At 43.9% G+C, this 23127-nt stretch overlaps 1 protein-coding gene across 5 annotated transcripts in view; it reads right to left on the minus strand.

Moving 5' to 3' along the window:
• STEAP1 (STEAP family member 1) overlaps positions 1 to 10669 on the minus strand; it is a 46210-nt gene extending 35541 nt beyond the window's left edge. For 2 of the 5 annotated variants that reach the window (XM_068238574.1, XM_068238570.1), the window contains exons 1-3: positions 10599 to 10669; positions 9835 to 9910; positions 2013 to 2114 (exon numbers count right to left, since the gene is read on the minus strand). In XM_068238574.1, coding sequence (XP_068094675.1) covers positions 2013 to 2114; positions 9835 to 9910; positions 10599 to 10657 — 237 coding nt within the window. In that variant the 5' untranslated portion in view covers positions 10658 to 10669. Of the gene's footprint in view, positions 1 to 2012; positions 2115 to 2219; positions 2292 to 9834; positions 9911 to 10598 lie in introns of those variants that run through there. The other 3 variants (XM_068238571.1, XM_068238573.1, XM_068238572.1) reach the window with 3 other exon arrangements.
• Positions 10670 to 23127: the final 12458 nt, after the last annotated feature.

The raw sequence follows: 23127 nt of genomic DNA on the forward strand, positions 1-23127 counted from the left end.
TGAAAAAGTTCGGATTATCTGGGTAGTTCGGATATCTGAATATTGGATGAGCACCACTGGTTCCGAACCTAATCCGCACTCTGCATTGCAAACAGTGAAGCATTTAGTTAATGAAAAGTATGCTTTACTGTACTGTTAATGCTGGAGTTATGCGGTAAACGCGTAGCATGCGGCGCATTGTGATACCGCACTCCATCAGACCGCAACTGCCGCAGAGTGAACGTCACATTGCTTTTGCATTGCAGTGTGACGTTCTGTGTTACAATTTGGCCGTTACGATGCACCACAATGCCCTACTGTCCTCTAGCCCCTCGTTAAATCTGTGACTCGGTCAGCCACAGACTAATGTGCATGTGCGGTCCTGGCCTTGTGTGCTCCTGTGGTCTGAAGCGTTCTGCGCATGTACTGTTTGTTAAGACTGTAACTGCACTTGTGCAGAACTCTCCTAGTTATAGGAGTGCGATGGAGAAGGTGGGTGGCCCAAAACAGTGCATGTGTAATGGCCCGCGCACAGGGGCATAACTACAAATTACTGGGCCCCCCTGCAAAACTTTGGATGGGGCCCCCTTCCCCTGTACACTAAATAGGGACAGTCTACAAATCTTTGTCTACAAAACTTTATATGATTTGTTATCAGTGGCTGAGCAGATGCAGTTATTAGAACAATTGTGCAGAGAGCAGAAAGTTTTCTCTTTCCTTGCCCTTAGTTGTCAGTCTCTCAGGACAGGGCCCCCTGTGGCATCTGGGCCCCCTGCAGCTGCATCTCTTGCAGGGTCTATTGTTACGCCCCTGCCCGCACATCAGCTGGATTGTGGACCTCACAAAAGTACAATAAAGGAGACCGAGCACAATAGAAAGGCGCTGAAAGGCGCTGACAGTCTACAGGGGTCTGGAAGAAGCCCCGGATAAGTAAAAATCCTTAAAATTTAAAGAGGAACTCCAGTGAAAATAATGTGATAAAAAAGTGCTTCATTTTCCGATAATGATGTATAAATGATTTAGTCAGTGTTTGTCAATTGTAAAAGTTTACCTCTCCCTGATTTACATTCTGACATCTATCACATGGTGACATTTTTACTGTTTTACTGCTGGCAAGTGATGTCAGTGGAAGGAGATGCTGCTTGCTTTTTTGACAGTTGGAAACAACTGTAAACAGCTATTTCCCACAATGCAACAAGGTTCTCAGACAGGAAACTGCCAGGACCATGGTCCTCACAGCTTCCTGTGGGAGGGGTTTCACCACAATATCAGCCATACAGAGCCCCCTGATGATCCGTTTGTGAAAAGGTAAAGATTTCTCACAAGAAAGGAGGTATCAGCTACTGATTGGGATAAAGTTCAATTCTTGGTTACGGTTTCTCTTTAAATCAGAATCAGGGACTCCAGAAATGTGCTTGTTTAGGATTAGTTGTGCAGATACATTTACCTCCTAAGTTTATTTTAACTTCTGGTTTACTTTAAAGTGGATCCGAGATGAACTTTTACTCATTGCATAATTGTGTTCCTTTCCTATTGCTTATAGGGCATTCCTCAAGCCAAATACTTTTTTGTTTTTGTTTTAATACTCCAATTCCCTATAAACTAAACAAGCCACGCCCACAGATTTTCAGAGAGCCAAGGCACTTTCAGACAGTAGCAAGGGCTCATGGGAGCTCAGTCTGGGCAGGAGGGGGAGGTATTACTAGCCAGAGGTTTCAGAGGCAGAGGGGAGGAGGGATTAAGTTTTTTTGCTCAAGATGCAGATAAGCCTGCCTCTGTGTAATGTTTACAAACAACATGGCTGCTGTCATTGTATCACAGGAATAATCAATCACGTTTCATTTTCCACGTTTATGTTATTACTGCTCAAGCGTCTCCACTATTAGCTTAAAATTCAGAAAAAAAAAGTTTGCTTTCTTAAAATAGAAGGAATTTGTGATAATTCAGGTTGGAGTGAGCTTGAGATGTCTCCCAATGCATCACTGCTGAATATATGCAAATTAACCATTGTTACCCTTAGCAGCTAAACACACCTCCAGAACCAGGTTTCCTTTGTTCTCCAGCCATGGCTTGGGGGTCCAGACATCTGCTTTCCTGGGGTCGTACTGGTTCATCTCCTCATTTTTTACAGGTGACTTCAAAGGAAAAATAATAATAATACTTAATTCTTCTTTGTATTTCAAAGAAATTGTAAAGCTTTTGAGACAACAAAAGGAAAATGTTTTAAAAATGTTCCCTGCCTGGCTGCTGTGCTGATCCTCTACCTTTATAGAAAACGAGTCCCTAGTCCTGTGCAGCTCTCAACTGCAGGGGTTGTTTTTGTCTGTTGAGCTCCCTGGTCAGCTGATAGCAAATAAAACTGGTCAACAGCCCAGACACTGGCCACTTCCTGTCCCACAGACTGTCATTGCTATAGGCTGCAATCTTCTCGGACAAGCTAAGTCTGTGCCCCGCCCCCTTGCAATCTGACCAACAGAATAACAAAATTCAGATCCACAAAGCCATATATGTTGTAAATGGCATCTTCAGATCAAATATTTAAGACAGGAAATTGTTTTTACTAGAGGCCTCACTTAAATCAAACAAGTAACATCATAACACATGTAAGCTTTTAGATGGTATTTTCATATCTTTGCCTGGAGACAGAATTTAATAATCAATTCCACACTTTTACCCCCCCCCCCCCCCCCCCCATCCTCAGGTGTCTTGTCAGTGCTCCTGCGAAACTCATCACAGGGGGTTTGTGCCAAATACACTTGGGGGAAGCAGGCCGCCATTGATACTAGCCAGATTTGATTATTATGATCGGATTGAAAAATCATGTAATGTATGGGCACCCTTAGAATTGAGTTTGAGGTTTCATTTCTGTTTGTGTACCCATGTACGGTAAGTTGCAGAAATACCTTTTTTTGCAATGGGGTTAGTTAGTTAGTAGTTAAAGAGCATATGACATTTTTACATTGTGAATTACCTGTTGTTGAGGTGTTCACACTAAAGTGTAATGCTAGGTACACACCATGCAATTTTCTGTTAGATTAGATTTTCTGTTAGATTTACCTATCAGATAGATAATTTCCACCATGTTGGAAATAATCTATCTAACCATCTATGTGCCGAGCAATTAGGCATTGTTCTACTCAGCAGGAGATAACCAGAAGACAATGCACCAGAGATAATAACCAGTCTCTACAGAAAATAATCTAATGCAGAAAATCTAACTGAAAAATCTAAAGATGCGTACACACGCACTACCAGTGGCAACGACGGGTCCGCCGGACCCTCCCGCTGGGCGGTCTTTTAGCCGACAGTAGTGCGTGTGTACGCACTATCGGCGGACTGATAAGGCTCTTTATGAACGATCCGCTGAGCAGATTGTTCAGAAACAGCCTTATCAGTCCGCCACGCACTACTGTCAGCTAAAAGACCGCCCAGCGGGAGGGTCCGGCGGACCCGTCGTTGCCGCTGGTAGTGCGTGTGTACGCACCTTAACTGAAAAATCTAACAGAAAATTGTATGGTGTGTACCAGTCATAAGAAGTTTAAGAGACATTGGCCATTAACTTTTTGCAATTAACTTTTTCTCCTGAATTTTCTCATAGGTGATATTTTCAAACGTGTCAATCAAATGACTTTTTAATCACCAGCAAGCAAGAAAATACTTGAAGAGACTCTGTAACTTTATAAAGTGCCCCTGGGGGGTACTTACCTTGGGAGGGAGAAGCCTCTGGACCCTAATGAGACTTTCCCCATCCTCCTCCGTCCCATGGTGGTCTCGCTTGGCCCCTCATAAGCCACAGCTGACAATTTGTCAGGCTGTGGCGCAGTAGCGCCTGCAATGTGTACCTTCCCTTGCTCCAGTGCAGGCGCAGTAGCGGCTCTCGGCTCAGAATCAGGCGGAAATAGCCGATCATAGTCGGTCCGCTCTACTGTGCAGGCACAAGCCATCTGTGCCTGCGCAGTAGAGCGGACACGACTGGGATCGGCTATTTCCGCCTGATTCTGAGCCGAGAGCCGCTACTGCGCCTGCGCTGGCGCCTGGAAGGTAAATATTTACATGGCTGCTGTTCTGAGCGGCCAAACGAGACCACCATGGGACAGAGCAGGACGGGGGAAGCCTCAATAGGATCCAGAGGCTGCCCCCTCAGAAGGTAAGTACCCCCAGGGGCACTTGTTAAAGTTACAGATTCTCTTTAAAATAGTTTGATAATACTTTTCCAACTACTTTTTCAATTTCAGAGTGGTGAAAAGTTATTCTAAACAGAAGATGAAATATTATCTCCTGGGAGAAAACTCAGGAGAAAGTGTTAATTGCTTATGGGTCAGTGAGAGAAATTGAGTAAAAATAAGCAATAATCCTCTGGGAAACTTATTACACTATCTTCACTAAGAGAAAAAATACCCCTCTCCCCTTCAGGAATCATGGAAGCGAACCAAATTTCCCATGTCCTTAACAGCCACACTAAGGGGGTAACTTCACTACCTTCCCTCACCGCCTTTGAAATAATCTGTCTTCATAAGGGACATCAAAAGGGCTTAATTTCCCAGATATATTCTCTCTTACAATCAAACTCAGACACTCTAGAGGCCTCCCACCTCTATATGAAGAAATGGGAAAAAGCTCTCTCAATCAATATAAGCAAGTCAGATTGGGAAGATATCTGGGAAAATGCTAAGCACTCATCCATTTGCACGCAAATCAAAGAAAATATATATAAACTTTTATTTAGATGGTATCTGACCCCCGAAGTTCTTGCAAATATCTACCCTAATACACCTGATACCTGCTGGAAAGGATGTTCCCACAAAGGCACTCTCGAACATATTTTTTGGTCCTGTCCTGTAATCACCCCACTATGGGAAGAGGTCTGCCACCTGATATTATCAGTCACAGATATCTCTATCCCACTGGACACAGTCACCTTACTATTAGGCAAACCTATCCCCGGAATCACCAAGTTTTCTATGCGCCTAATCACCCACATCCTAACTGCAACAAGGCTTTCAATAGCATCAGCCTGGAAGAATATAGCCCCCCCTAATATTTCAGACATTAAAATTAAAATCAACTGGATGAAGACAATGGAACAAATGACAGCTTCATTGAGAGATATTGAAACCCAATACCATAAAATCTGGGGATCGTGGTCTCTATATTCACCAGACTACATGCCCCCTTGAACTGGTGGTGCATCACAGTACTAAATAGATCCCTGATTATGGGACCTACCGCTTCAGTACCCCGGGAAATATAGGCTCCCCTCCCCATTCTAAACCCACTTCTCATATTCATCTTCCCCTTTCCAACAGAGTCCTAGACCCCTTACGTCTTTATGGTCTTTTCATTCAGCCTCCTATCCAGTAGGTTGAGGTTATCGAACACTGTATCCTAACAAATCCCCCCCCCCGCACCCCCCTCCCCATCTCACTCCCCTCACTCTTCTACTTGTTAGCTCCACTCCCTTTAGTTCTGCTCTAGGGTATATACTAAAGACTCGTTTTTATGACTAATTCCGCAATTTCTATGCTCTCAGCAAAGCCATGGGACACTTTTTATATGATGCACTTGCATATTTGTCTCAGAGTACAACAGCTATGATTGTTTTCTTTTTTTTCCTTTATCCTGTTTTTCTTTTTTCTCTAAAAAAAAAAAAGCTTGGGATTCATACGGGTGACAGACTTTCCTAGCTTGACACATGTTAGTGTCTGTGAATCCCAGACAGAAGAAGTTGTCATTTGATGCATCTTTATATGACTTCGCTGTACTCCTTTTTGTTATTATCTGTATAGCATGTTCTATTCATTTATATACCTTTTAATAAAAATAGAGTTACAAAAAAAAAAAATAAGCAATAAAAACCTCAACAAGTTCTAACTGCTCTTGGACCTGAATTTTAAATCTGAATTGCTGACTTAGCATCAATAACATGACTATGAGCTCCATACAACTCAGCAGTGGTATGTGAAATGCATAGTACAGTGTTCTTCCCAGAATTTTTTCCAGCCGGGTGGCATGAAATAGTAGCCGGGTGGGACAATATGAGAGAATGCAGGGCTGGTGCTTCTTTACACAAAGGGGGGCGGGAGGTCGGGCATTGAGTGACTGAGGAGGTGCACGGCCAGGCATGCACAGTTGCCCGTGACTTGCCGAGTCGGCGCAGAATGATGGTGCGGGCACAGAAGGACTCCAGGGGGCTGGAAGAAGCCCCAGATAAGTTAAACTTCCAACTTTTTTTTAAATTTCTAACTTTATATCTATACTAACAGTAGCTTTTTGAAAGATTAGCTTTCTTAGAGTGCAACTGCCTGACGAAGGGAGACTGTGCTCTCGAAAGCTAATCCTTCAAAAAGCTTCAGTTAGTGCAAATATAAAGCACTTGATGTACAGCGCTCAACCTTTCGTTTGATATGAATGTTTGTCAGTAGTGGTTTTATGAGCTGTGTAGTATAAACAGTTGTAATAAACCTGCCTGGGGAAAGAATCATGGAAAAGAGAGAGGATTATCAACAAATAAAGCACAAGTCTAGGATAAATCACATGACGCTTGTGAATTAAGCATCCAGACTGGAAACAATGTGTGATTAATCTGCGCTTGTCTGTACAGCACATCCACTCGCTGCTCAGCTCATATAATAAAGCAATGTACAGCACCTGATAATAACTCCGTGATCTGCATGCCCAGATCTTACCTTACTGTGTAAAACGGGACTTCTGCAACTAAACATCGTCCTAATAACTTTGGCCAAGTAGAACAGAAGACTCTATGAAACAGGGCTACTTCTGCTATTTAAAGCGGACCTGAACACAGAACTTCCTCTCTGTTCTAATAAGCAACAGCATAATTACCTTTAAACAAAAAAATGTCTTTGTTACAGCTGATACAAATCCTACAATAAATCTGCAGTGTGTCTACTTCCTGATTCATGGAAGCAGACATATTGTTAACATCCTGTGCTTTCAAATGAACTTATCTGCCATCTCTGCCGTGTCAGTCAGCTGACACAAGGGAGAGATCAAATTACAACTGGTGATTAGACACAAATGAGGGGGAATTAAACAGGCTAAACTCTCTAAATACATACAGGGTGCATTTATCTCTGTTTTCCTTCTGTCCTGTGCAAGAATTCAGGTCCACTTTAAATTACAACTGACCTGAGAGGAGATATGGAGGCTGCTATACTTATCTCCTTCTAAACAATGCAGGTTGCCTAGCATCCTGCTGATCTTTCTGGCATCAATAGTGTCTGAATCACATGGCAGAAACAAGCATGCAGCTTACCCAGTCAAACCACCTGATCTGCTGCATGCTTGTTGAGGGTCTATGGCTAAAAGTATTAGAGGCAGAGGATCAGCAGAACAGCCAGGCAATTGGCGTTGTTTATGCCTCAGGTCAGTTGCCCTTTAGGCCCCTTTTACACGTGGACCCTTTGATTGCATTACCCTTTGTGCACGTAGGGCGCAACAGCAATGAAAGTCTATGGGGGCCAGTTCACTAACCGCATCGCACCGGAAGTTTCCGAATTGCTGCCGACCTTCCACAACAACAGTGCATTACTGTCAGACTACCACGGCAACACAGCGGAGGCAGAATGCATGGAAGTCTATGGGCGATACGGAAATTTAAAAACGTTGGCAGCAGTGTGGCGTGCATGCGAGGAATGAGGCAAATACGACGGGGAAGCCAGGCATCCCAGTGATGTACTTCCTTTCCAGCAGGAATCCTACCTAGCAACAGGGGGAATTCTCATTGGTCCACATGAGCCAATGAGAATTTTCTCTTTTGCAGGAGGGTTCCCATTGGTTCTGTTGCAAACCAACATGAAGCCCTATGCTTCCTGGTCTCTGGGACGAGACGAGGGGGAAATGGCAGTGCTGAATTTCCACGGGGCAGTTGTGATTTTTGTGCGGTGGGAAGCCTAGTGGGAATGGACACCATCTCTACAGGCTTCCATTGCATCCGATCTGTGACTTTTGTGCTGCGTTTGTGATCCGGCTGTGGGAAAATGCAGCAGGTCAGGACGTTGTACTTGCAGTCCCGCGATTGTGTTGTGCATTTGTGTTTTGTCTTGTGTATCCAATTAATAACATAGGATGCATTTAGGCCTTTTTCACATTACAAAGTCAGTGTTCTCCCCAGAATTTTTTTCCAGCCGGGTGGCATGGAATAGTAGCCGGGTGGCATGAAAAAGTGGCCGAGTGGGGCGAGATGAGAGAATGCAGGGCCAGTGCTTCTGTGAGCAATTATGCTTACAGAATAGGAGGAGGTGAGCCGATGACAGCCGGGTGCTCATCAAAACTAGCCGGGTGGAGCACCCAGCTAAAAGAGCCTGGGGAGAACACTGCAAAGTGCCGAGTGATTTACACTGTGATTTTTGAAGAGTTTTCCCTGTGACTTGCGCTTAGAAAAACGCTTTTCTAAGCATTTTTGTGGAGAAATAGATTTTTTCACTTCCTGACATAAGTCAGGAAGTGAACTCTTTGACCCGGAAGTGAATAAATAAATACAATGTATTTATTCATGAAAGCGCTCGGGAAATCGATATACAAAGCGCATTTTCAAGCACTTTGCGATTTCCCTATATATTCCATTGAGCCAAAACGCTCAGAAAATAGTACATGTAGCGCATTTGTGATTTTAATAAAAATCAAAACGCTCACATGTGAACACTGTCATGGGAAATCATTACACACACACTTTCCAAAATCGACAGCGCTTAAAGGGAACCTGTACTGAGTAAAATTATTTAAAATAAACACATGAGGTAACTTCAAATGAACATTACATAGTTACCTTGCCATCAGTTCCTCTCAGAAGCTCACCATTTTCTTCTGACAATGATCCCTTCCAGTTCTGACAACATTTTGTCAGAATTGAAATATATCAGTTGCTGTCAGTTATATGTCAGTTGCTGTCAGTTACGGCTGAGAGGAGAACTGATGTGTCCACGTTTCCCTATGGCTCAAGTGGGCGATGTTACAGTTTAACAGTGTGTTGACCAGAAAGCTGTTATGGTGTAATGGCCATTTTTAAAATGGAGGACGGAGTAGACTACACAGGAGGTAAGTATGACTTGTGTATGTTTATTTTGATTTTTAATTTTCAGTTCAGGTTTTCTTTAAAGAGGAACTCCAGTGAAAATAATGTAATAAAAAAGTGCTTCATTTTTACAATAATTATGTATAAATAATTTAGTCAGTGTTTGTCCATTGTAAAATCTTATAAATCCCTGATTTACATTCTGACATTTATTACATGGTGACATTTTTACTGCTGGCAGGTGATGTAGCTGCTGCATGCTTTTTTGGCAGTTGGACACAGCTGTAAACAGCTATTTCCCACAATGCAACAAGGTTCACAGACAGGAAACTGCCAGGAGTACCACGGTCCTCAGAGTTTCTTGTGGGAGGGGTTTCACCACAATATCTGTCATACAGCGCCCCCTGATGGTGTGTTTGTGAAAAGGAATAGATTTCTCATGTAAAAGGGGGTATCACCTACTGATTGGGATAATGTTAAATTCTTGTTCGGAGTTTCTCTTTAAAAAAATTAGCAAATGCTGATAGTGTGAACAAGCCCTTACTGTTCGTTTTTGCGTTTACTTGTGTTCCGGTATATGCAGCATTTTGCTCTTTAGTGTGAATGGGCCCTGAGCATGCAGATCAGATGCTGTGACTCTGCTCTGACTCCACTGCCTGCATGCTTATTGCAGGTGTGCGACTCAAAAACAACTAAAGCCTAAAGCTGGGCATGGAAGCCAGGCAAATAGCATTGTTTATAAAGCAATAGGGATGGCAGCCTCCATATTCCTTAGTAAGAGAATGCTTTGGTTGTCATAGCTAAAGCAGCACATCACTCACCTGATTGGTGGGTTCGCTCTCCTCCATTGTCAGACAAACGCCACCTAATGGATGGAAAGTATAAGAGATGCGAACACTGCGAAGACAAAAATGTCACTGCATTAGGTGAACAGAAATGAAGGTCTGTTTTAAAGTAAGCCAACTAGGCAAAATCTGCAAGTAAATATGTTCATTAGTATAAATTACAAGTACTGTCTTGGGAACCAAACTTTTCAAAAACCCACTATTCTTTCCTGCAGTTGTGCACCTATCTATACAGGCTTAAAGTGTGCCCGAGATCAAAAGAAATGTATACATACCCGGGGCTTCCTCCAGCCCCTTTCAGGCTGATTACTCCATCACCGTCTTCTTCCGTCCCCTGGATCCTCTGCTATGGCTCCCGGTAATTCGGCCAGTCGGCGACGGGAGTGTGTGAGCAGCCAGGCATGGCCACACCCAGACTGGCTGGATTACCAGGAGCCATAGCGGAGGATCCAGGAGGCAGAAGAGGATGCAAGGGAGCGATCAGCCGGAAGTGGGGGCCAAGTATGTATACATTTCTTCTTACCATTGAGCTCAGGTTTCCTGTTAGACCTTTTTTGCCTGTTACTTCCTGTTAACAGCGCTGAGGTCTTACAAAAGCTCACCACCTACTTCCTGTGATCTACAAGCCCCGCCTCCTCATGTACAAACATGGTTTCTACTGTAATGTAGGGATTCTGGTGAATGTAATCTGGTATCTATTGTTCTTCCTATTTTGTATCACCCCTGACTGACCCGCTTACCGGCTGAATTCAAGTAGAGGAAGCCTGTTGTACTGCAGTTTCAAGAATAACTGGCGCATAAGGCAGGCATTCTGTCCACCAGGTTGATTTCACTGTGGGTTACCGCAGTAACGGTCACACTACTGGAGTACCGCATGTCATGGTACCGGAATACCACTGGTTATGCTACTAGCCCATCTTGTGGTATTTATGCACAGAAGTAACGGTAAAATTGCCGTGTGCTGTGTGTGCACGGTTATATTACTGATGTTTAATGAGTCAACTCCTGTGAGGCTGAAAAACACATCTGAAAGCAAGGAACAGATAAAAAATAAGTTAAATGGTGTGCTGCGTTTGATTGGTTTGTTTTAAAGTTGCATACATTTGCATATAATTAGTATAAAATCTATAGAATCAATTCAGAATTACTAGCATCTCATTGACCATCTCTAATCAAGTATCTAAAGATGCAAGGCTCTTTATTATTGCTGCATGGATCAGCAGGTGGGAGGGTTAATACTCAACCGCTGGCCCGTAATTCACTAATGACAGAAACTCCACCCCCTTCCCCTACTTGGTAAAGCCATCATGGTGTTTCTTCTTCCTAAAGTCTTCCAAAGCGATGTGGGCACCCCGACCTTCTTGCCATGGCTCACCCCCAGCTCGGCATTGGTGGCTGCCGGGCTGGGGGTGGGCTGTGGAAAGCAGGTGAAAGTGGCCAAAGCTTCGGAAGACTTCGGGAAACATGGCGGAGGCTGTCTTAGAGATGGAGGGGTGAAGTTTCTGTCATTAATGAATTATGAGAACTGGAATATGTCCGAAAAAACGTACTAGGGAATCAATAATATGCAAAATGTGATCTACTGGACGCACCTAATTTGGTACTCACAATAAGGTGTACACTTAACGACCAGCCAATGCCGATAGGCGGCGGCTGGTCGCAGTGGTATTTCCATGGAAACCGTTCCATGTCAGTTCACGGGGGAAGTCTCCGTGAACAGCCTGCAAGCGTCCGATCGCGTCTCGCAGGCGAAATGCAAACACCCGGGGAAGAAATCCCTGGTGTTTACGTTGCACGCCGCTGCTGTCACAGCAGCGCTGTAAAGGAGATCGGGGATCCCCGGCCTCTGATTGGCCGGGGATCAACACCGTCTGATAGGCTGAAGCCTATCAGAGGCGGTACAGGATGGATCGCCGTCCTGTGCCGCCCACAGTGAGGAGGAGAGGGAGGGAAGTAGAGGGAGGGGGGAATAGCGCTGCGGAGGGGGGTTTTGAAGACCCCCGCGCTAAACACAGCAAGCCGGCGGTGATCAGACCCCCCCCAGCAGGACATCCCCCCAGGTGGAAAAAAAAAGGGGGGGGGAGTCTGATCCCGATCAGAAGAGCCCACGCAGCACAGATCACACAAAACTTGGCCGGTCCTTATGTGGTTAATTAGCAATAAAAATCCTTGAATGGATAGAAATTGTTGAGAGAGTCGTCCAACATGAAAAATGGTCTCCACATGTGTATCAGAAAATGGAGAGGAGTGTAGGAATCCCAAAAATGTGAAGAGTTGAACAATATACACTGTATACTAGGTAGAACGCCCAAACACCGACCAGGGGATAGGCCTCATATATTGGGCTCAGATTCTACACTCCTGTCGCTGGAAATTGATATAGGGCTACCTAATAAATACACAAACTGACGTAGTGGAAAGGCAAAAAGTGCAAACATATGCAGTTCACAGACTTCTGAAGTCTTTTTGTCTTCCCACTACAGCAGTTTGTGTATTTACTAGGCAGCCTTATATCAATTTCAAGTGACAGGAGTGTAGCACCTGAGCCCTATACCGTATATCAGGCCCATCCCCTGGTCGGTGTTTGGGCGATCTACCTAGTATACTGTGTATATAGTTCAACTCTTCACCTGTGTGGAATAGCTACACCTCTCCCCATTTGCTGATACACGGGGGTGGAGAGAGAGGGGGAGGGAGCGACATTGGGGGCAGGGCCATGCAGCTGCAGTGGCCCATGGCATTAAAGTCGCAAAAACCGGAAGTGAGCCACGGTAGGGGACCGTAGGATTGTTCTGTCCCGGCGCGGGCACAGGACGTCTGTGGGGGGAGGGGAAGGGGGCTGTGAAAGCCCCAGGTAAGTTAAACTCTTTTCTTTTTCGACCTTACAGTTCTCCTTTAACCACTTCACCCCAAGGCGGTTTTTACCCTAACGGACGAGCAATTTTCACCTTTCAGTGCTCATCCCTTTCATTTGCCAATAGCTTAATCACTACTAATCACAATGAAATGATCTATATCTTGTTTTTTTCACCACCAATTAGGCTTTTTGGGGTTGTTTTCAGTAATTACTTTATTTTCTACGCATCTTAAAGGGAAAACACAAGGAAAAAATAAAAAAAATTCACTATTTCTCCAATTTCACCCCATATAGTTTTAATATGAACACTGCTACTGTACATAAAACCCACACATTTTATCTGCCTATTTGTCCTGGTTATCACAACATTTTAATTATGTCCCTAGTACAAAGTATGGTGAGAATATAGTATTTGGAAATAAAGGTGTATTTTTCCTATGGATTTATTTCCCCACTAATTTCACGTGCACGCTCGCGGGAACGCACGTGCACGCGTGGGAGCGCGCACGTGCACAGCGGCAGCAGCACTGTTTGACTGATAAAAATGTCCTGGAGCAGTTAAGAGGCTCTAGCAGGACGTTTTTATAAGTCTGCTTGTCATTAAGTGGTTAACCTCCCTAGTGTTCTGGACGAGTGTCCAGGCCCTGCTGGGCCGATTTGTATATTTTTTTTTTAAACATGCAGCAAGCACTTTGCTTGCTGCGTGTCCTACCCGATCGCCGCCACTCGCCGCTACTCGACGCGGAAGAGGGCCTCCCCCCCGCAGACCCCGTGCGCATCCTGGCTAATCGCTGCCAGGCTGCGCTTTGGGGTGGATCGGGAGTCCCTGTGACGTCACAACCTCGATGACGTCACTCCGTTCGTCCCCATGGCGATGGGGGAAGCCCTAAAGGAAATCCCGTTCAGAATGGGATTTCCTTATGGGCGTGATCGCCGGCGGCGTTCGGAAGGGTGGGAGGGAGTCTGCAGCAAGGGGAGAATCATGTAGCTAGCGCTAGGCTAGCTACATGATATACAGTGGTGTGAAAAACTATTTGCCCCCTTCCTGATTTCTTATTCTTTTGCATGTTTGTCACACTTAAATGTTTCTGCTCATCAAAAACCGTTAACTATTAGTCAAAGATAACATGATTGAACACAAAATGCAGTTTTAAATGATGGTTTTTATTATTTAGTGAGAAAAAAAACTCCAAATCTACATGGCCCTGTGTGAAAAAGTGATTGCCCCCCCCTTGTTAAAAAAATAACTTAACTGTGGTTTATCACACCTGAGTTCAATTTCTGTAGTCACCCCCAGGCCTGATTACTGCCACACCTGTTTCAATCAAGAAATCACTTAAATAGGAGCTATCTGACACTGAGAAGTAAACCAAAAGCACCACAAAAGCTCGACATCATGCCAAGATCCAAAGAAATTCAGGAACAAATGAGAACAAAAGTACTGTAATTGAGATCTATCAGTCTGGTAAAGGTTATAAAGCCATTTCCAAAGCTTTGAGACTCCAGCGAACCACAGTGAGAGCCATTATCCACAAATGGCAAAAACATGGAACAGTGATGAACCTTCCCAGGAGTGGCTGGCCGACCAAAATTACCCCAAGAGCGCAGAGAAAACTCATCCGAGAGGCCACAAAAGACCCTAGGACAACATCTAAAGAACTGCAGGCCTTACTTGCCTCAATTAAGGTCAGTGTTCACGACTCCACCATAAGAAAGAGACTAGGCAAAAACGGTCTGCATGGCAGATATCCAAGGCACAAACCACTTTTAAGCAAAATGAACATTAAGACTCGTCTCAATTTTGCTAAAAAACATCTTAATGATTGCCAAGTCTTTTGGGAAAATACCTTGTTGACCGACGAGACAAAAGTTGAACTTTTTGGAAGGTGTGTGTCCCGTTACATCTGGCGTAGAAGTAACACAGCATTTCAGCAGAAGAACATCATACCAACAGTAAAATATGGTGGTGGTAGTGTGATGGTCTGGGGTTGTTTTGCTGCTTCAGGACCTGGAAGGCTTGCTGTGAAAGATGGAACCATGAATTCTACTATCTACCAAAAAATCCTGAAGGAGAATGTCCGGCCATCTGCTCGTCAACTCAAGCTGAAGCGATCTTGGGTGCTGCAGCAGGACAATGGCCCAAAACACACGAGCAAATCCACCTCTGAATGGCTGAAGGAAAACAAAATGAAGACTTTAGAGTGGCCTAGTCAAAGTCCTGACCTGAATCCTATTGAGATGTTGTGGCATGACCTTAAAAAGGCGGTTCATGCTAGAAAACCCTCAAATAAAGCTGAATTACAACAATTCTGCAAAGATGAGTGGGCCAAAATTCCTCCAGAGCGCTGTAAAAGACTCGTTGCAAGTTATCGCAAATGCTTGATTGCAGTTATTGCTGCTAAGGGTGGCCCAACCAGTTATTAGGTTCAGGGGGCAATTTCTTTTTCACACAGGGCCATGTAGGTTTTGAGGTTTTTTTCTCACTAAATAATAAAAAGCATCATTTAAAACTGCATTCTGTGTTCAATTATGTTATCTTTGACTAATAGTTAACGGTTTTTGATGAGCAGAAACATTTAAGTGTGACAAACATGCAAAAGAATAAGAAATCAGGAAGGGGGCAAATAGTTTTTCACACCACTGTATATAAATAAAAAAAAAAAATCGGGCGAAAAAACCCTCCCACGGCCACATGGATGCGGGAATCAGAATGCCCAGCAGGTTAAATTTACCTTATTGTGAGTACCAAATTAGGGGCGCCCAGTGGACCACATTAATGAATTATGGGTAAGCGGGTGAATGATTGGCCCTACTACCTGCTGATCCTTGCAGAATAACAGAGAGCCTTACAATGCAGGTTCTCTATTTCACACTGGAAATATTCTTTAAAGAGAATCTGTAATCAAAATAAATCCCTATAGGGGATACTTACCTCGAGAGGGGGAAGCCTCTGGATCCTAACAAGGCTTCCCACGTCCTCCTGCGCCCCTCCGTTCAAGTGTCAGGGTCCCCCCGAACTGCGGCAAGGTAAATATTTACCTACCGTGATCCTGCCCAGGCGCACTAGCCTCTCCTCATTCCGGTTATAGTAGAAATAGCCGAACCCGATCGATCCGCTCTACTGCACAGGTGCAAGTCCTTTTGCGCCTGCGCAGTAGAGCAGATACAATCAGACTCAGCTATTTCCGCCTTGCCTGAACGAAGAGCCGCTACTGTGCAAGATCCCGGAGAGGTAAATATATCATCCTTTGTCAAGCTTGTCGGCGGAGGATTCGGGGATCCAGTGCTGGATTCCATGCAGCTACAGGGAAGGGTGAAGCCTCATTGAGACCCTGAGGCTTCCTCTGCCTGAGGAAAGTATCCCCCAGAGAGTTTTTTTTTTTATGTACAGAGTCTCTTTAAGTGTAAAGTGAAGAGTGCGTTGTTTTTTTTTAAGGGTTTTGTGTCAGAACGTGCATTGGGGATGTTGTAAAAATCATTGCCTATTATAGCAGAATGTCAATGTTGTCACAGTACCGGTCCTTCCAGATCACAGACCGGTTCTGCTGGCTGTACAGAGTTGGGTATCTAACTCACATAACTGGCTGGACAGAATTACAGCAGAATAGACTGCGCTCAATCAACAAGATCCTACAAGGGCTATTGCCCTTTAAAGTGGTCTGAAACGCAGCATTTATTCTTTGCTCTAAAAAATTACTTACAGCCTTAAGGTCCGTACACACGTCGGACTGGAGGCAACGACGGGTCCGTCGTTGCCTCCCACTGGGTGGGCATTCCAACGACAGTCCGGTGTGTGTACGCACTGTCGGCGGACTGATACGGCTGTTTCTGAGCGTAGAAGAACAGCATTCAAACAGTTAGAGCGGCACTATGGCTAATTTCTTTGTTTTTTTGTCACTATAATATTAAGGTTTGTACATGTACCATACTTAGGAACATGTATTGCGGCAGATTACATTTTTTTTTTTTACACAGCCAATTACTTTTACAGCTTTAGAGTCACGTCGGCAGATTTACCTTACTGACGCGACAGGCTAATCCATGTTGTAGTAGGAGGCATCTTTTTATGTTGTTGGAGCTGCCGTTATTGCCCACCCCTCTGGTCAGCTCAGTTAGGATCCTTCCATTTTCCAACTGCACTATTGTGCCGTTAGAGGTCACCCCCAATCTGCCATAAAGTGCTGGATGCGGCTGCTGTGGAGAGTGGGACGCAGCCGCCGTCCAGAGTGGGACGCATCCGCCTGCTGACCTCGACGCATCCGCACGGATTACGCTGCCCGGCAACTACAACATGGATTAGCCTAAGTCGCGTCAGTAAGGTAAATCTGCCGACGTGACTCTAAAGCTGTAAAAGTAATTGGCTGTGTGAAAATTTTTTTTTAATCTACCACAATACATGTTCCTAAGTATGGTACACATACAAATATTAATATTATAGTGACAAAAAACAAAGAAATTAGCCATAGTGCCCCTTTAAACACAGCACTTTTTCCTGCCATGGAAAGCCCCTTCAGCTTAGGATCCAATCAGAAGTGGAGATAACAGTATCTTTTGTTTACATTCCTCAGTTGTTACAATTAGTTTTACAGCCAGCCATGTGCAGAAGGAACTGCTGGGGAGCTGACAAGCAGGGACATATGAGAAATTATCACTAGACAGCTGCTGTGTTAATATATATATACTAGCTGGTCGCCCGGCGTTGCCCGGGTATGTAATTGGCTAGTGTTAGCTCTATCCACTTTTTTTAATTCTAACACACAATTACTCAATGATGACCTAGTTTGTGAGCTTTGCGGTCTTTGGCATCAATAATTGGCATTGAAATGAAATAAATCTAATTGGCTGTGGCTCCACTCCTTTGAAAATCAATTGGTGAATTTTGATTAGCTTTTTTAAGCTCCACCCACTTTTCTGAATATTAATCCCAGTCACCCCGTGACCAACTGTGCAAAGTTTAAGAACCCTGCCATTGACAGACAGTGTAAGAATGGCTGCAGTTTACATTCTGGCAGTTAAATTTGTATTTTTCTCCACCCACTGATGTCCTAATGTTTCCCGGGTATGTATTTGGCTGCTGTTGGCTGTGGCCACTTTTTCTAACCCTAACACACAATTGTCAATAGTCAATGACCAAGTTTGTGAGATTTGTGGTCTTTGGCATGAATAATTTTCATTGAAATGAAACACATCTGATTCGCTGTTTGTGGCCCCACCCCTTTTCTAAATATTTAACCCCAGTCACCCAATGATCAACAGTACCAGGTTTGAGGCTTGTGCCATTTAGGTCTCTTGCACACTGCACGCGATTCCGATTCAGATTCCGCTTTTTAATCAGTTTTTACATCCGATTCAGATTCTGATTTGCAGTTTGCTCCCTGCACACTGCAAATCAGAATCTGAATCGGATGTAAAAACTGATTAAAAAGCGGAATCGGAATCGCGTGCAGTGTGCAAGAGGCAGTGCAAAAATGGCAGCAATTAAATATTTGCCTTGAAAATCAATAGGTGAATTGTGATTGGTTTTTGTAGGCTCCACCCACTTTTCTGAATATTAATCCCAGTCACCCAGTGACCAACTGTGCAAAGTTTTAGAACCCTACAATTAATAGTGTAAGAATGGCTGCAGTTTACATTTTCCCAGTGAAAGTGAAATTTGTGTTTGTCTCCGCCCACTGAAGACTCGGCATTGCCCAGTTATGTATTTGGCTGGTGTTGGCTCCGCCCACTTTTTCTAACCCTAACACAAAATTACTTAATGACCAAGTTTGTGAGCTTTGCGGTCTTTGGCATCAATAATTTGCATTGAAATAAAATAAATCTGATTGGCTGTGACTCCAACCCTTTTCTGAATTTGAACCCCAATCACCCAATGGCCAACTGTACCAGGTACAGGTGATTAACAGTGCAAGAATGGCATCAATTAAATATTCCCCTTAAAGATTAATAGGTGGATTCTGATTGGCTTTTGTAGGCTCCACCCACTTTTCTGAATATTAATCTCAGTCACCCAGAGATCAACTGTGCAAAGTTTGAGAACCCTACCATTAATAGTGTAAGAATTGCTGCAGTTTACATTTTCTCAGTGAAATTTGTATTTGTCTCCGCCTACTGATGACCCAGCATTGCCCGATTATGTATTTGGCTGGTGTTGGCTGCGCCCACTTTTCCTAACCCTAACACACAATTACTCAATTACTCATTGACCAAGTTTGTGAGCTTTGCGGTCTTTGGCATCAATAACCTGCATTAAAATGAAACAAATCAGATTGGCTGTTTGGGGCTCCACCCCCTTATATCGATTTAAACCCAAGTCACGCAATGATCAACTGTACCAGGTTTGAGGCTTGTGCCATTAACAGTGCAAGAATGGCAGCAATGAAATATTCCCCTGAAAAATCAATAGGTAATTTTTGATTGTTTTTTGTAGGCTCCACCCACTTTTCTGAATATTAACCCCAGTCACCCAGTAACCAACTGTGCAAAGTTTGAGAACCCTACCATTAACAGTGTAAGTTACTGTGCTGTTTACATTTTCCCAGTAAAATTTGTATTTGTCTCCGCCCACTTATGACCCTGCGTTGCCGCTTATGTATTTGGCTGGTGTTGGCTGTGCCCACTTCCCTAACCCTAACACACAATTAATCAATTACTCAATTACCAAGTTTGTGAGCTTTGCGGTGTTTGGCAACAATAATTTGCATTGGAATGAAACAAATCTGATTGTCTATTTGTGGCTCCACCACCTTTCTGAAATTGAACCCCAGTCACCCAATGATCAACTATACCAGGTTTGAGGCTTGTGCCATTAACAGTGCAAGAATGGCAGGTTTGAGGCTTGTGCCATTAACAGAGCAAGAATGGCAAAAATATTCCCCTTGAAAATCGACCAACTGTGCAAAGTTTGAGAACCCTACCATTAACAGTGTAAGAAAAACAAAAGTTTGCTTTCTTAAAACAGAAAGAATTTGCAATAATTCAGGTTGGAGTGAGCTTGAGATGTCTCCCAGTGCATCACTGCTGAATAAATGCAAATTAACCATTGTTACCCTTAGAAGCTAAACACACCTCCAGAACCGCTGGAATGCAATGATGTGTCAGCTTGTTAATTTGTTCAGAGCCATAATAATCCAACATGCATACAGACTGTTTTAGATTGTTTGATCCTCATCAGTGCATGGCATGGATTAATTTGGCTCTATGGAGTAGGGCTTGTAACACCGAGAGGTACAGACTAACCAGCAAGCTCATGGTGACCCAGAACTCATTGGAGTGTGTAAGGGACTACAATGGTCCTAAAAGCCCCCTTACTAAGATGTTAAGAAAAACAAAAGTTTGCTTTCCTAAAACAGAAAGAATTTGCGATAATTCAGGTTGGAGTGAGCTTGAGATGTCTCCCAGTGCATCACTGCTGAATATATGCAAATTAACCATTCTACCCTTAGAAGCTAAACACACCTCCAGTATAACAGTGTAAAGCCGCATCTACACGAGTAGATGCGGCCCGATGCTCCTTATCAATCGATTGATAAGATCCGACAGGACGGATCTCCGCACCGCCGATTCCCTGCTCGCTCCCCGCGAGGGGACAATGGCAGGGAATCGAGCAGAAGGTAAGCGGCGCCGGCGGGGACGAGCGGGGAATCGAATGCGGCGCACGCGCGGCAAGCGGGGACGCGGCGGGCACGCGGAAGAGGCGATTGGATCGCTGCAATGTCTCATAGTGTAGACGGGGCTTAAAGGGGAACTTCAGCCTAAACAAACATACTGTCATTAAGTTACATTAGTTATGTTAATTAGAATAGATAGGTAATATAATCTCTTACCCACCCCGTTTTAAAAGAACAGGCAAATGTTTGTGATTCATGGGGGCTGCCATCTTTGTCATGGGGGCAGCCATCTTTTTGGTTGAAAGGAGGTGACAAGGAGCAGGAGACACAGTTCCAACTGTCCTGTGTCCTGATAACCCCTCCCAGTTGTGCACCCTAGGCTTCAAATGTCAAATTCAAAATGTAAAAAAAAAAAAAAATGCACCAAAACAGCAGAACGAGAACAACATCATTAGAAATCCCATCATGCTTTGCACAGCATTAGGGGAAAAATGCCCGGGCAGTTTTTTTCTGTGCAGCTAAAAATAAGGCTTGTATAAGAGAAAAAAAGTTCTGATGCTGTGAAACTGTTAAAGAAACACCAAGCCTTTCCAGTGCTGCTGAGTCAATTTTTAGTCTGGAGGTTCACTTTAATCATGGCTGCAGTTTACACTTTCCAGTGAAATTTGTATTTGTCTCTTTCTGGTTATGGGAATAAAAAGTATCCTACACTTTATTCCAGGTAATGTACTATGTGTGTGCCAAATTTCATTCAAATCCATTCAGCCGTTTTTGCGTGATCGAGTAACAAACATCCAAACAACCAAACACCCGAACTTTCCCATTTATTATATTATCATTCCTATATATATATATATATATATATATATATATATATATATATATATATATATATATATATATATATATATATATATATATATATATATATATATATATATATATATATATATATATATATATATATATATATAATGTATTAATATATTAAAAAAAATGCAATAGCAGCTTTTAGAGCAGATAAACTGATCCAACTCTCATGGGCTTCCTGCTTTGGTTGCCGAGTCTTTTTTAAATGCTCTCTATACTGCCATTGCCTTATCTGATGAAGGCGCTGTTCCGACGTAATTCATAATGACGCAATTGGCACACTGACATCCGGTCTGTCCACCCCAACAGCCCTGGATCCTTACGCAAGGAGCAGTGCTGCTGGCCACAGTACAGTTAAAGGGGAAAGAGGTGTACGTCCATCTGAGGGAGACCTGGATTTAGCACATGGAGGGGTTGATTCACTATAACAAATAGCATGCCTTATCAGAGTCAATATCCCTTATCAGAGTCAACATGCCTTATAGGAGTTAGTGTGCCTTATCAGAGTAGCGTAGCGAGTGTTACGAACTTATGCCTGCTAATGACGAGAACTCCACTCATCCTGCCCTGAGCCTCTGCGGGTCCAATCACTTTAAAGGACATTATCCCCGCACCTTGATTGGCCCAATAGGCTTCCTGTCACTTGATAGAAAACTCGACAGGCAGCCTATTGGGCCGATCAAAGTGCGGGGATAATGTCCTTTAAAGTGATTGGACCCGCAGGGGCTCATGGCAGGATGAGTGGAGTTCTCGTCATTAGCAGGCATAAGTTCCTAACACTCGCTATGCTACTCTGATAAGGCACGCTAACTCTCTGGTTAAACTCGATGGACGTGTGTCTGTTTTCAACCCAAATAACTATGTGATTGGACCCACCGGGGCAGGACGAGTGAAGCCCTCGTCTTGCCAATTAGCAGCCATAAGTTCATGGCGCTCACTATGCTACTCTCTCTGATAAGGGACGCTAACTCTGATAAGGCATGTTAACTCTGATAAGGCACGCTATTTGTTATAGTGAATCAACCCCGGAATGTGTGTTATGCTTTCTACTTACTTCTTTACTAGACCAGCATTGGAAGGGTTACACACAGAGCTTTAAAGTTCCTGGAGAGAAATGCAGATGCATCCGAAGCTTACATAGATACATTTTGTTTACTTAAATGTATCTAAGTGTGGAACATGACTCACTCTCTCTGACTGAGAAGGAGCTAGAGGACAGCCAAAGAGTGTGTAACATTTCTCACTTGTTACATTCTATTTAGTGAAGGCTACTTGCATACTAAGACGGTGCGTTAGGTGCCACGTTAAGGTCGCATAACGTGCACCTACGTGACGCCTGGTGCTCTTCGTTGTGGACGTCAGAGTGAGCCACGTTGTGCAGCTCACTCTGGCGTCCGTGATGCGTACTCTTGTGCGCATGCGGCATCACGTGGTTCCGCCGGCCAATCACCGCACAGAGCGGCCGCTCCAGGAAGTAAACACTGCACGTCATAACGTGCAGTGAATATTAATTAGCCATGTGCCCGGCCGCTCTCCGCTCCTCCCCAACATGATTGCGCATGTGCAGACAGTCTAACGCGGCTTAAGCCGCTCTAAAGCCGTAGCATGCTGGAGTTTCTTAAGAACGTGCAGCGTTACATGTAACGCAACGTGGGCTGTGTGAAAAGCCCACTTGTGTTACATTGCTGTGCGTTGGGGAGCATTACAGGCTGCACTAACGTGCGCCTGTAACGTCTTAGTGTGTAAGCAGCCTAAATGTATCTATCTGAACTTCGGATGCGTCTGCATATCTCTCCATGGAACTTTAAACCTCTGTGTGTAACCCTTCCAATGCTGGTCTAGTAAAAAAAAAAAAATGCTGGTTGCATATAATATGCAATATAATATGCTGTAAATAATGTTTTAGAGCAAAGTTGAAAATGCAAGGTTATATTC

The sequence above is a fragment of the Hyperolius riggenbachi genome, chromosome 5 (genome assembly GCF_040937935.1).
Source record: "Hyperolius riggenbachi isolate aHypRig1 chromosome 5, aHypRig1.pri, whole genome shotgun sequence".
NCBI classification, from domain to species: domain Eukaryota; kingdom Metazoa; phylum Chordata; class Amphibia; order Anura; family Hyperoliidae; genus Hyperolius; species Hyperolius riggenbachi.